At 53.6% G+C, this 11,811-nt stretch overlaps 1 protein-coding gene across 2 annotated transcripts in view; it reads right to left on the minus strand.

Moving 5' to 3' along the window:
* ACAN (aggrecan) overlaps positions 1-11,811 on the minus strand; it is a 67,134-nt gene that overhangs the window by 30,330 nt on the left and 24,993 nt on the right. For both annotated transcript variants that reach the window (XM_042988090.1, XM_042988089.1), the window contains exons 2-6: positions 8,875-8,951; positions 6,140-6,523; positions 5,102-5,276; positions 2,885-3,012; positions 1,269-1,562 (exon numbers count right to left, since the gene is read on the minus strand). In XM_042988090.1, the coding sequence (XP_042844024.1) occupies positions 1,269-1,562; positions 2,885-3,012; positions 5,102-5,276; positions 6,140-6,523; positions 8,875-8,944 (1,051 nt within the window). In that variant the 5' untranslated portion in view covers positions 8,945-8,951. The remainder of the gene's footprint in view (positions 1-1,268; positions 1,563-2,884; positions 3,013-5,101; positions 5,277-6,139; positions 6,524-8,874; positions 8,952-11,811) is intronic.

An 11,811-nucleotide genomic window follows, 5' to 3' on the forward strand; every position in this document is an offset into this window, starting at 1 on the left:
CAATTTTGTCATAACGTGATGCAGCCCCATATTACTGGGGGTTTTTTCCCCCTCTAAGAATTAGCATGGGATTGTGATTCTAACCTCGACTGTGTGGACTATAAGAGAAAAATCTCATTTTTAAAGGTTTTAGTCTAAATTTTCAAAATAAATTGCCTGTCAAACCTCTCCCCCCGCACTCTTTTTTTTTTTTTTTTTTTTTTTTTTAACGTTTATTTATTTTTGAGACAGGGAGAGACAGCATGAATGGGGGAGGGTCAGAGAGAGAGGGAGACACAGAATCTGAAACAGGCTCCAGGCTCTGAGCTATCAGCCCAGAGCCTGACGCGGGGCTCGAACTCACGGACCGTGAGATTGTGACCTGGCTGAAGTCGGACGCTTAACCGACTGCGCCACCCAGGCGCCCCTCCCCCCGCACTCTTTTTAAGTGTGCGTCTTTTAAAGCACATTTTAAGTGTGTGTCTTTAAAAAGCCCGTCTTTTTAAGCACATTTGATTTAAGAGGGTGGGTAACAGTGCCCGCCTGTGCGGCATGGTTCCAGGTCAGGGCCCCGCCACCTTCCCCGCAGACAGATGGGGAAGGCGAGGCTTTCCCAGGCCTCACAGTAAACGTTGGCAGGGCTGTGATTCAAATCTGAGAAAGCGCAGACTCTAAAGCTCGTGCTTTTAACCCTATTCTGAGCCGACGATGAGACAGGGCTGGATGCCGGTGCCTACAGTGGTTCTATGTGACTCTTCCAGGAGCTAGTGAAAACGGGAGTTGCTGGGGCCCCTGGGTGGCTCAGTCGGTTAAGATTCCGACTTCAGCTCAGGTCATGATCTCACAGTTCGTGAGTTGGAGCCCGGCATTGGATCCTCTGCCTCTCTCCTCCTCTCGCTCTTTTGTTCTTTCTCCCTCTCAGGAAGGAAGGAAGGAAGGAAGGAAGGAAGGAAGGAAGGAAGGAAGGGAGGGAGGAAAGAAAGAAAGAAAAAAGAAAGAAAGAAAGGAAGAAAGAAAAAAGAAAGAAAGAAAGAAAGAAAGAAAGAAAGAAAGAAAGAAAAAAGAAAGAAAGAAAGAAAAAAGAAAAAAGAAAAAAGAAAGAAAGAAAGAAAGAAAGAAAGGAAGAAAGGAAGAATGGGGCGAGATTGCTGAAACATGAAGTTCAGGCACCCTGTGGCCCCTTGAGAAGGAGTAGAAACAAACCCCCATTCCAAGCCCCCCTCCTCTGGGCCCCAATTTCCGTGGCACGACCCCCCTCCCGGCCCCCAGTACCCCCCCCCCAGCCCCACCTGTGTAGCAGATGGCGTCGTAGCGGGATGAGGGGTCAGGGTAGCCCGTCTGGTTGGCATGCAGGTAGACAGTCCTCACGCCCAGCAGGTTGCCCCCGCAGTTGGGCCGGGCTTTGGAGATGGGGTAGCGCACACTGCGGTCGGCCAGCCAGCCAGCACTGCACATGTCCATGCCGCTCTGCCAGGCCAGGTAGAGCTGGCCCGTGGTGGCCAGCCGGGCGCCCAGCCGCCGACACTCATTGGCTGCCTCCTGGAAGGTGAACTTCTCCGGAGATGTCGCATAGAAGACCTCGCCTGCGAAGGACGGGGCCGGCAGAGTGAGGATCTCCCTCCCCGCTCCTGCCCTGCATCCCCAGCCAATCCATGTGGCTGCTAGGATCCCAAATCCTGCTCCAAATCATCCTTGCACGCACTCTGTTGTGGAACATCTTCCTCCCGGGGCATCTCTCCTACAAGTTAAGCATTGCCTATGCAAGCAATCCTTTACAAAACTTCCCATTCTGACGGGACAAGCAGGCATTGAACTCTGACCCTTAGAGCAGTGGTTCTCAAACTGGGGTCTCTAGCCTGCAGCATCCATAAGGGCATTAGTGGGGGCTTCTGAGCTCTTTTTACTATTTGCAGAAACCTAAGAAAGTTATGTGAGGGGGGTTAGGGGTGCGTGGTGGGCACCTGTTCTCGGGGAAGGTGCTGGCTGGCCCTGTTCAGGGGCAGCTCTGATGGGCAGTGCCCAAGAATGGGGACACAACTGCTTGCTCCTTAATAGGCTTTGGGCCCAGGCATGAGAATGAGGAAAAGGAGCACAGAGGTGAGAAAGCGGGGGACTGTCCCTGCCTCCAATGAGTCAGGTTGTCAGGTCTTTTCCTGGGAGAAGCTGCGAGCTGGGTTGGGGCTGGGGCTGGGGGCAGCGGCTGCGGTCTGGAATGTCCAAAGGGGTGAAGGGTACAGATGGGAGAACTGTCATCCACATGCCTGGGTAACTTGGGAAGCTCTGACTGGGACCAAAATCAGCACCCTCTACAAAGCAGAGAAAGACTCCAGGTCCCTTCCTGCTATGCTCCAGGGCCCTCCAGAACCAGCCCACGGAGACTGCCTGGATGGGGCTGGGGGCAGGCAGCGGAGAAGCCGAGAGAGGGTGGGGGGGGCAGCCAGCTCTCCTGGGAACTACGTTTCTGTTCGGCCCACCCTGGAGCAGCCTGGGGTGTCCTTGGTGAGGGGGGCTGGGCTGGGCTGGTGCAGTGGACCTTGGGACAGTGATGGGCTGGGCTGGTGCAGTGGACCTTGGGACAGTGATGGGCTGGCCCGAGCACTGAGCGGTGGGGCATCCTGGCTGGGAGGGGCGGTCCCAGGGGAGAGACAGAGACAAGCATTCTCGGGCCCAGTAGCGGTGCCAGACATTTGGCAGGTGCCTGGGGCCTCTGAGGCCCTTTCCCAAGTGGACAGTGAGGGGCCTGCAGGCCCTTTCCCTCCTTCCCATTCTGCCTGTGCATGGCAGAGGGGTTGAGTATGGGGTGCAGCTGGGCTAGAGCCCTGCCCCAGAAGAGCCCGTGTGATCCTGAGTGTCAGTGGGGAGAAGGGCACCGGCAGGGGCTTTGGGGACGGGGGTGGGGCCTCACCTTCCATGTCTTCAGCGAAGCAGTACACATCATAGGTCTCATTGGTGTCTCGGATGCCGTATGTCCTCACACCCGGAAACTCATCCTTGTCCCCATAACAGCCTTCCCTCGGAGTGTGGATGGGGTATCTGCCAGGAACCCAGAGTGGGGGCGTGACATTCAGGAAACAGAAGGGGCCTGTGGCCTGTGCCCTTGTACCCTCCCTCCGACGTGGGAGGAAACAGTGACTCACTGATGTGTTTGCCAGCATCTGCCCTGGGTACGTGGACCACATGTTTTTACAGTTTTTCCCAAGCTTTACCGAGATGCGTGTTTTCACAGTTTGTGGTGACTACAGGCAGCCCCCTTTACCGAATATTTATCAGTACTGAACATATTGTATCAGGGGCCTGCAAACCTCTTCTGTAGAAAGGCTAGATGGTAAATATTTTAGGGCTTGCAGCCTCTGGGGTCTCAACTTGACCACTCAACCCTGCCACCGTGGTGTGAAACCACCACAGGGTTCCCACACAACTTTACGCACAGAAACGAGGATGGTTGGATTCGGCCCATGGGCTGTCCCTTGCTGACCCCTGCTTTGTATCATTTGGGTCTCACGTCAACCTAATGAGGCAAGTGCTATAAAGACTCCATTTTAGCCTGGAAGAAACTGGGGCCCAGAGACGTTAAGCAATTTGTCCAACGTCACACAGCGGCTGTCAGAGCTGTGGTCTGAGCCCAGCTGTTTGTGAGCTGGGGATGTGGGCTCTCGGACTACGTGAGGCCACTGTCTCGTCTTGTTTTCCTTTTAGTGGGTGTTGTGTCCTAAAATCTCAAAGATTGCAAAGATGTTTTCCTTTGTTTTCCTCTGGAGGCTTTGTGGTTCTGGTTTTTCTTTCGAGAGCTCAGATCCATCGTGAATGGATGTCTCCTCTCGCCTGAACAGGCTCGCTCTCACAGACTGAGATCCCTCGAGGGCAGAGCTCTGTCTGTCCTGCTGGGCTACCCATCCCTCAGCAGCTGTACTTGTAGGGGGGAAAATGTGCCAAAAAGCTTAATTTATATATGTCTTGCATTATTAAAAACAACAACAAAAAAAATAAAGCAGCTAAAAAAAATACACGAAACACCAAAGTTAAAATTTTTTTTTTAACGTTTATTTATTTTTGAGACAGAGAGAGATAGAGCATGAACGGGGCAGGGTCCGAGAGAGAGGGAGACACAGAATCCAAAACAGGCTCCAGGCTCTGAGCTGTCAGCACAGAGCCCGACGCGGGGCTCGAACTCATGGACCGCGAGATCATGACCCGAGCTGGAGTCGGACGCTTAACTGACTGAACCACCCAGGCGCCCCCGAAACACCAAAGTTTAAAGGACCAGTGAAGACATCATGCCAAAGGGGAATGTGGGCAGAAAGGAGAATGATGTGTAATTTGCACGGAGAAAATGATCGTGTAGGGCAAAGCTGCTAGGATTTGGACCGGTCGTGGTGCCATGGGATTTCCACGAGCAGAACCCCCAGACACCCCAGGACATGTCCTGGCTCCCTGGGAGCTCCCACATGAGCATGTCTGAGACGGATTGCCCTGGGCACATTTACCGTCTTGCAAATTACACTGTATATTCAAATGAGTACAATAAACCCCCCTTTTTTTTAAAAAAAAAAGTAAGGCACACAGGGGCGCCTGGATGGCTCAGTCGGTTGAGTGTCCAACTTCGGCTCAGGTCATGATCTCACGGTTTGTGGGTTCGAGCCCCGCGTCGGGCTCTGTGCTGACGGCTCAGAACTTGGAGCCTGCTTCGGATTCTGTCTTCCTCCCTCTCTCTGCCCCTCCCTCACTTGCATGCACGCTCTCTCTCTCCCTCTCAAAAATAAATAACATTAAAAACATTTTAAAAGTAAGGCACATAAAGGCCTTCTGTGGCAAGTTCTGTATTATTTTAGAATTCCTATCGGCTAATAAAAGTATTTCCACGGTAGCACTGGAGCTATCCAGAAAAGCACCTGATGAGCTTTCTGTAAACAAAATACCTGAGACCTTATTCTATCTTACCGCATAGGATAAACAGCCCCAAATCCGCCTGTTTCTGTGTAATGATAGACGTATTGTCACAGTCGGCCAAGGCACTTACTCCAGCCCCCACCGAGGCCGGCCGTGGTGTCGGGCTGGCACCAGCTCCGTGCCAGTCGGTGTTCCGGTCCATCGCCCGCCCCGAGGGTGGCCCCAGGGGGCTCACCTGACAGTCTGGTCGGCCAGCCAGCCGGCGTCGCACTGGTGGAAGCCGTCCTCGTAGGCAGCCTGCAGCTGTTCGGGTGTGGCGATGATGGCACTGTTCTGCAGGCAGGCCCGCTGTGCCCTGTCAAAGTCCAGCGTGTAGCGTGTGGAGATAGCTCTGTAATGGAACACGATGCCTGCAAGACACGCGTGGGCGGGACAGCAAGTCAGGCACGGCCTCTGGCCATCGAAGACCTCGAAGAGTTGTGGCCGTGGTCCCTAAGGGGCCCGAGGGACATCTGCCCCGGGCCTCTAGCTGATGCCTAGACCTCCTCTCCACATTTGCACGTGGCCCTCTTGCCTTTGCTGAAACACCTCCGGTAACAGGACCTCACTACCTCACAAGGTATCTTTTTTGAGTTTCTATAGTTCTGATAATCAGGAAGTTCTTTGAATTCAACTAAAATCTGCCTCCTTTTAATTTTTTCTTGGAACCCCATCTTTTCTCTGGGGAGAGGGACACTTAGAGCCCCATGTATCCTCAGCCCAGGGGCATCCTAGTGCGAGCCCTGTCCTCAAGCCAACCGAAAGGCCACAACCATTCCCTGTGGGCCATCGAGAGAAGGGAACCAGAGAGACTTCATCTTTTTCTTTGGCTTCTGGAACAGAATGGGGCTGGGGGAGGGAAAAGACACCTGGGTGAAGAGTCACTTCCAGGGAAACTTCAGGCAGGTCACTTAACCTCAGTTTACTAGTCTGTAAGATGGGGAGGAGCACAAGGTCCACTGAATCCTGGGATTGCTGTGCAACGCAAACTTTCATTTACAGGTGACTAGGGCTAGGATGTGTTTAATTCCCTCAAAGTCCAGAGAGAATGACAGTACCAGCTCCGTGTTATAGGGGCAGCAGCTGAAGCTTAACTGACTTGACTGAGGGAGGTGCAAGCTGGGGGTGGGGGGCAGCTGGGATCTGAAAACCAGCCTGTCTGGGTCCACTGCTGTGAGGATACTGTTCTGGCTCTTTCCCCAGGCGAAGCAGCATCCCCGTGGGAGGTCCTCACCTTTCACCACGACCTCCAGGGTAGCCTCGCTGTCCTCAATGCCGTGCATAACCTCACAGCGGTACATCCCAGAGTCATTGGAACGCAGGTTCTGGATTTCCAAGGTGGCGTCGCTGGGGATGGCCGGATAGTTGGGCAGCGAGACCTTGTCTTGGTAGGCACCGTTAACCCGCACCTGCCCTTCCGTGGCCACTAGCAACACTACCTCCTTCTCCTTGGAAATGCGGCTCCACTTGATTCTCGGGGAGAGGGGGGCGGTGGAGGGGGCGGTGGTCACGGGGTGCATGGGGTCGATGAAGTAGCAGGGGATGGTGAGGGAGCTCCCCAGGAGGACCCGCAGAGGGGACGGTTCGGGGATGCTGACACTCAGCGAGTTGTCAGGGTCTGTGGGGGAGAGACAGAGCTGTTAGTGCCGAGAGAGGACCGCCCAGCCTCCCTGTCATTTTGGAAATGACAAAAGCCCGTGAGCGTGTCCGTGTCTATGGTGGGGGCCGTTCCTGTGCCATCAGGAATTCCCGGGAAGCGTTGTTACACCTTTTCCAGAGCAGCGTTCCTCAAGCCCCCTGGTCTCTGTGCCACGAGACAGGAACTACGGAGCTGGAAACGGGCTGCAGAGGAGGGCAAGGAAAGCTCCAGAGCTGACAGCCTCTTCTCTGTTCCTCAAACTGGGGTACCCCGGGGGATGCCAAGCCATAAGACAAACAGGATCACCTGCCTGAAGTGACAGCTTGACTCAAAGATTTTTGGGGAAAAAAATCATGTTGGGGCAGGAAAAATTATTATGGGGAAGAAAAAAAAATCCACACAATGTTTAAAGCTCCGATGCGAAACTTCAAAGGCGTGTCCCAGCTGAGGGGGTCCACTTTGGACTCCATCCCGACTTTGCTGAGGGATAAGGCATTCTCTTCTGCTGTTGGGGAACGGAGGGGGGGTCGGACATTTACATATGTCTGCAAAACATCAGACCGGGGTGGGGGGGTGGGTGGGGGGGATGATCAGCTCCATAAAAACTCATGGAGAGTGTTAGTAGGGACCAAAATCCTGACCAAATCCTGTCAGAAATAAAAGATCTTCCTGGGACGGGAAAGAAACAGCTTTTGCAAAAACAGCACCTTTCATGGCATGTCATACACTTATGGCCCCCTCCCCTTTTTTTTCCAGGAGAGCCTACAGGTTGAAAATAAAAATGTTCCAGATATTTGTGGGTGGTAGACACACAACAGGGCAAGGAAGGGGGTGCCAGGAATGTTTGGGGTCCAGACCCAACCTTCTGATGTCCTGGGCAGCCACCACCAGGTCCTTCCACAAAAATCTCCCTCTGAGGGCTCAGCCCATGCCCCGTAACACAGCATGGTTTTAGCGCTGGCGGTTCTCTGGGGAGAGCTAAGAGTGACAGCAGTGTCCAACCCTGCAGTTTTTAAAGCTCTCAACCAACCCTAGGAACCGGTTTGCCTGTGTGGACAAACCACCCAGGTTACGGCCCGGGGCCGGGTATCTGTGGGTCCCAGAGAAGGAGTACAGATGGAGACCCATAGAGCCTGCGTATAAATATTTAAAAGTTATAAATCAAGGCCACAGATTGTTAAATAAAATCCGTTCTATCTTGCTATTGGACAATGATACCTTTCAAAAGGAGAAGCCAGACTCACATTTAGAATTCTTGGATTCCTTGGAGTTTGGGATTGGGTGGCCACGCAGGAGGCCCCGTGAGGGCTCCGTGCTTACCCCAGCCCTCATGCCCCAGCTCCGTCCACACCCCATACAAACGGCCACCCCTTGACTCCTCCCACGGGCCTGGGGTAGCTCACACCAGGGGAATGGTCCCCCGTCTAGGAGGATGGGCCCAGAGGAGACACCTATGTGTCTCTGGAAGTGGCTTGGGTCCACTTGGGCAGGGAATTAGGGGCATCCTAGGTACCCAGTGTGGTCTAAAGGGGGAGCATAGATCTGTGTGGACATGTCTCATTGGCCCTACAGATTCCTCATCCTTTAAGGAGCACTGGGGCTGGAGGAGGGCCAGAGGAAGGCCTCTACAGTGCATGGCCCAGAGCAGGGGCCTCTCTGGCCTGGGTCTAAGGGAGATACAGCCCACTTTGGGGCAAACCCGTCCTGGGGTCGGTGGATAGTTTGTTCATTTGGTTTAGGGCCTGATGACCAGAAACCCACTTAGTGCCTGCCACATGAAAGAGACCATGGCGGGCGGGGGGGGGGGGGCGGGGGGGGGTCTTCCCTGAGGATGGCTTGCCTAGATAAACAAAGACCTGTGTGATTTGTTGGTGGCTTCTTTCTGACCACTTCTCAAGCAAGTTTCTCTTCTTTGATATCCCAGTTGATCCTCCCTTGCTGGCATTTTCTCTTTTGGCTTATCTATATCCTGTCTCTACCCCAAGCTCAGTATGTGGCAATTTGGGGTAAGGTCCACAGAGGGGAGACTGGGAAGATGGGCACCTGCCAGGAGCTCTCCCCCTCATGCTGTCTGTCCATCCTAGAGGGCAGCCGGGAGAAGCAGTACCCAAGCAAGGGCTCCTGGATGCACGCGTGTCGCCCTCATCCCTTGTGGTTAGCCTTGCCTTCGTTCGATAGGAAAGAGCCAGGGCCAGGAAAAGGCCAGGAAAAGGCCAGGAAAGGGGAAATCATAACCCTGGGAGTAGCAGCACTAAGTTCGGGACCCAGTACCCAGAATCCAGTCTTCAGTGCCTGCTGGATACATGAGACACGCACGGGAGTGTCCTCACCTGAAGCTTCTATTGCGCTGGCTGCTGTAATGACCCTCAGAGTCACAAACACCAAGAGTAAAGTGGTCATAGTTCACCTGGAAGAAGGGAGGCAGAGGAGTTAGGTTCAGCTACAGTGAGGTTGAGGGTCACGTGGGCATAGGACGCAAGGTGATAAATTCCACGTGCAGGGATCTGAAATCACATCAAGATAAAGAGGCTACATGTGGTTGGAGGGATGCCTTCTGCAAGAATCCTCTTTTCACAAAGCCTTCACAGGTTTCTCGGTTTCATTGCACGTGGCAGGCTGGAAACCTCCTGTCTTTTCTAGGCAACCTCCCATCTTCTAATCTGCAAAGGCTGATCTGGAAGGATCCCTGTGATGGGTGATTTTATATCAGCTTGACTGGGCCCTGGGGTCCTCAGGTATGTCTTCAAATGTTATTCTGGATGTGTCTGTGAGGGTGTTCTTGGGCGAGATGAGCATTTAAGTTGGTAGACTAAAGCAGATTGGCCTGTTAATATGGGTGGGCCTCATCCAATCAGTTGATGGTACGAATAAAACAAAAAGGCTGAACCTCCCCCAGGAGAGAGAGAGAATTCCTCTTCCCTGATGACCTTCAAACCGCCTTCAGACTTGAACCCAGACAGTGGCTCTTCCTGGGTCTCGAGTCTTCAGAGTCAGGCTAGAACGACACCCTGGTTCTCCTCGGCCCCCAGCTTGCCTGATACCTCTGTAATCATGTGAGCTAAGTCCTTCTAGTAAATCTCTTACTCTATGTATGCATACCTCCAGTTGCCTCTTCCTCTCTGGAGAACCCTGTTAGAATCCCTGAGAAATGAAATGAGTTAGCCAACCTCCCTGATGAAATCCAGACCTGTCACCAACTTCAAATTCAAGAACCTTGTGTGTTTAGGATGAAGGATGCTCCAAGCTTTCGTGCACAATTCAGGGGCCTGCTTCAAGCCAGGGGAAGGATGCCCACCCAGAGAGCTCTTGAGGAGGCTCAGGGATGGGCAGGTTAATAATGTAGGAGAGCAATGAGAGTCCGGGACCCCCGGAGCCCTCCTGCTGGCCTCAACAATGACTTCATGTGCATCAGAAAAACCTTCTTTTTCTGCTGGAGAACTGTCACGCCAAGTATACAGATATGTGACAATCACATCATAAAGGCATTCCCTGCACAATTGGGCTCTTGACTCCCAAGTGGACCGTGCACAGACCCTCAAAAGACCCCATTAAATTTCTAAGAGGTCAGCCAGAGCAGTGGTTGTCAGCCTTGGCTGTGCACTGAAATCACCTGGGCGTCAGCCTGGTCTTCAGGCATTCAGGAGCTCCCAGATGCTTCTAATGTGCGGCCTAGATGAGCACCGTTGGTTAGAGGGTGTGCAGTCACACTGCGGAGGCCTGTAACTGGCACTCCCTGACATGTGCCTGACGATGTCCCTTGAGCTCTCCTGCGGGAGGGTCCTGTGCTGGGGCCCACCCTGCCCTCTCCGGTGTGGAAGCATTCAATTTTGGTTTGAAAAGTGTCTGCATCACAGATGCTCCTTGGGGAGGAGAGAGGCAGCCCTGGAGGGGGACAGGGTGGAGGATCTGGAACTAAAGACAAGAATGGAGCTTCGGGGGGCTTTGGGAAGCTGGGGTGACGCCCCCGGGTTCTCTGCTGGGTCAGAGTCTGATGGCCCAGCAGGTGTCGCTGTTGGCTCAGTCACCATCAGCGGGGGGCTCCTGGGCTGCCATCCCAGGAATGCCTGGGGGAGGGGCGGGCAGGGGACAGGACTCTGAGGAACCCTTTTGGGTGACCTGGCCTGTTCTTTTGAGTGACATTTCTTTCCATCACAATCTGTCATTCATGCCACATACGTTGGTCACCTGAGGGATGGAAGGGCTGTCTGTGTGGCCCTGCTGGGGGGACAGAGACGTATGCGTGAGGCACGTTTCCCTCACACCATAGGAAGTCTGGAAAATGCCAGAGATCTAACAAGCAGCCCCTTGCTTCTCTCCTCAGGGACTTTTCTCCGATGCTGCCTTCAAAAAACGATCTCTGGGCTTCCAGGTGCTGGGACCGTGAGGGGCCACTGAGTTGTGGGCACCCCTGTTCAGGCCCAGTATGACACCCCCGGCCCCACTGAGGCTAAAAGGGTAAGGTGTCCCCTCCGGTCTGGGGAGGGGGCTAGACTTGTGGGCTCCTCTCTTCCCAGAGCCTCAGGGATACTGTGTCCAGACACAGGGCCCGCCTGTTCTTCCCTCAGAACACCCTCCACTGGGAAATTTTGTGTGTTTTCGGAGGTGTGTTTCTTCCCAAACTCTGTGAACAAGACTGATATTGTCTGGGATGCAGTGCTTCTCTGTGGGGCTTGGGCCCGCTCTGTGTTTCTCCTTGGCCTCGACCAGGAATGAAAAGGGTGGAGGCTTGGGGTAGGGGTGGACTGGGCAGAGAAACTAATTTTATTTCTTCTTCTTCTTTTTTTTTTTTTTTTTTTTAAAGACAAACTTTGGGCTAGAAACATCGCAATAAATATGCTCTTGTGTGTGTGTGTGTTTTCTCAGCTGTAAAGAAAATAGGGAGAAATTCCATTCTGTCTGGGTTCCAAGTGTCTCCAGGACTCACTGAGTCTTTCATGGGAGGAGGTGGGCACTGCCAGACGGTCAACAGGGAGGCCTTTCTCCATGGGAAGCAAAGCCAGGTGGAGGTGAGGGGGGAATGTGTGGCCGGGGCAGAGCAAGGGGACAGGGGCGTCAGAAAGGAAGGGGAAAGAGGAGTTTGGGGGAGCAGGAAGTGGGTGCTGGATGAAGGCCGGGGTGCGAGGGGTTCCGTGTGTGGTTGGGTTGGTCATCAAGGAGCTGGCTTCCTCGGGAGAGAAGTGCTAGGAGACCCGACGGGGGAAAGTAAGCTTAGCGGGGCTTTTAAACTGAGCTGAGGGTGCGGGTGCGTGTGCGTATAGATAGGGAAA

Source organism: Panthera tigris, chromosome B3 (genome assembly GCF_018350195.1).
Source record: "Panthera tigris isolate Pti1 chromosome B3, P.tigris_Pti1_mat1.1, whole genome shotgun sequence".
Lineage (NCBI taxonomy): Eukaryota > Metazoa > Chordata > Mammalia > Carnivora > Felidae > Panthera > Panthera tigris.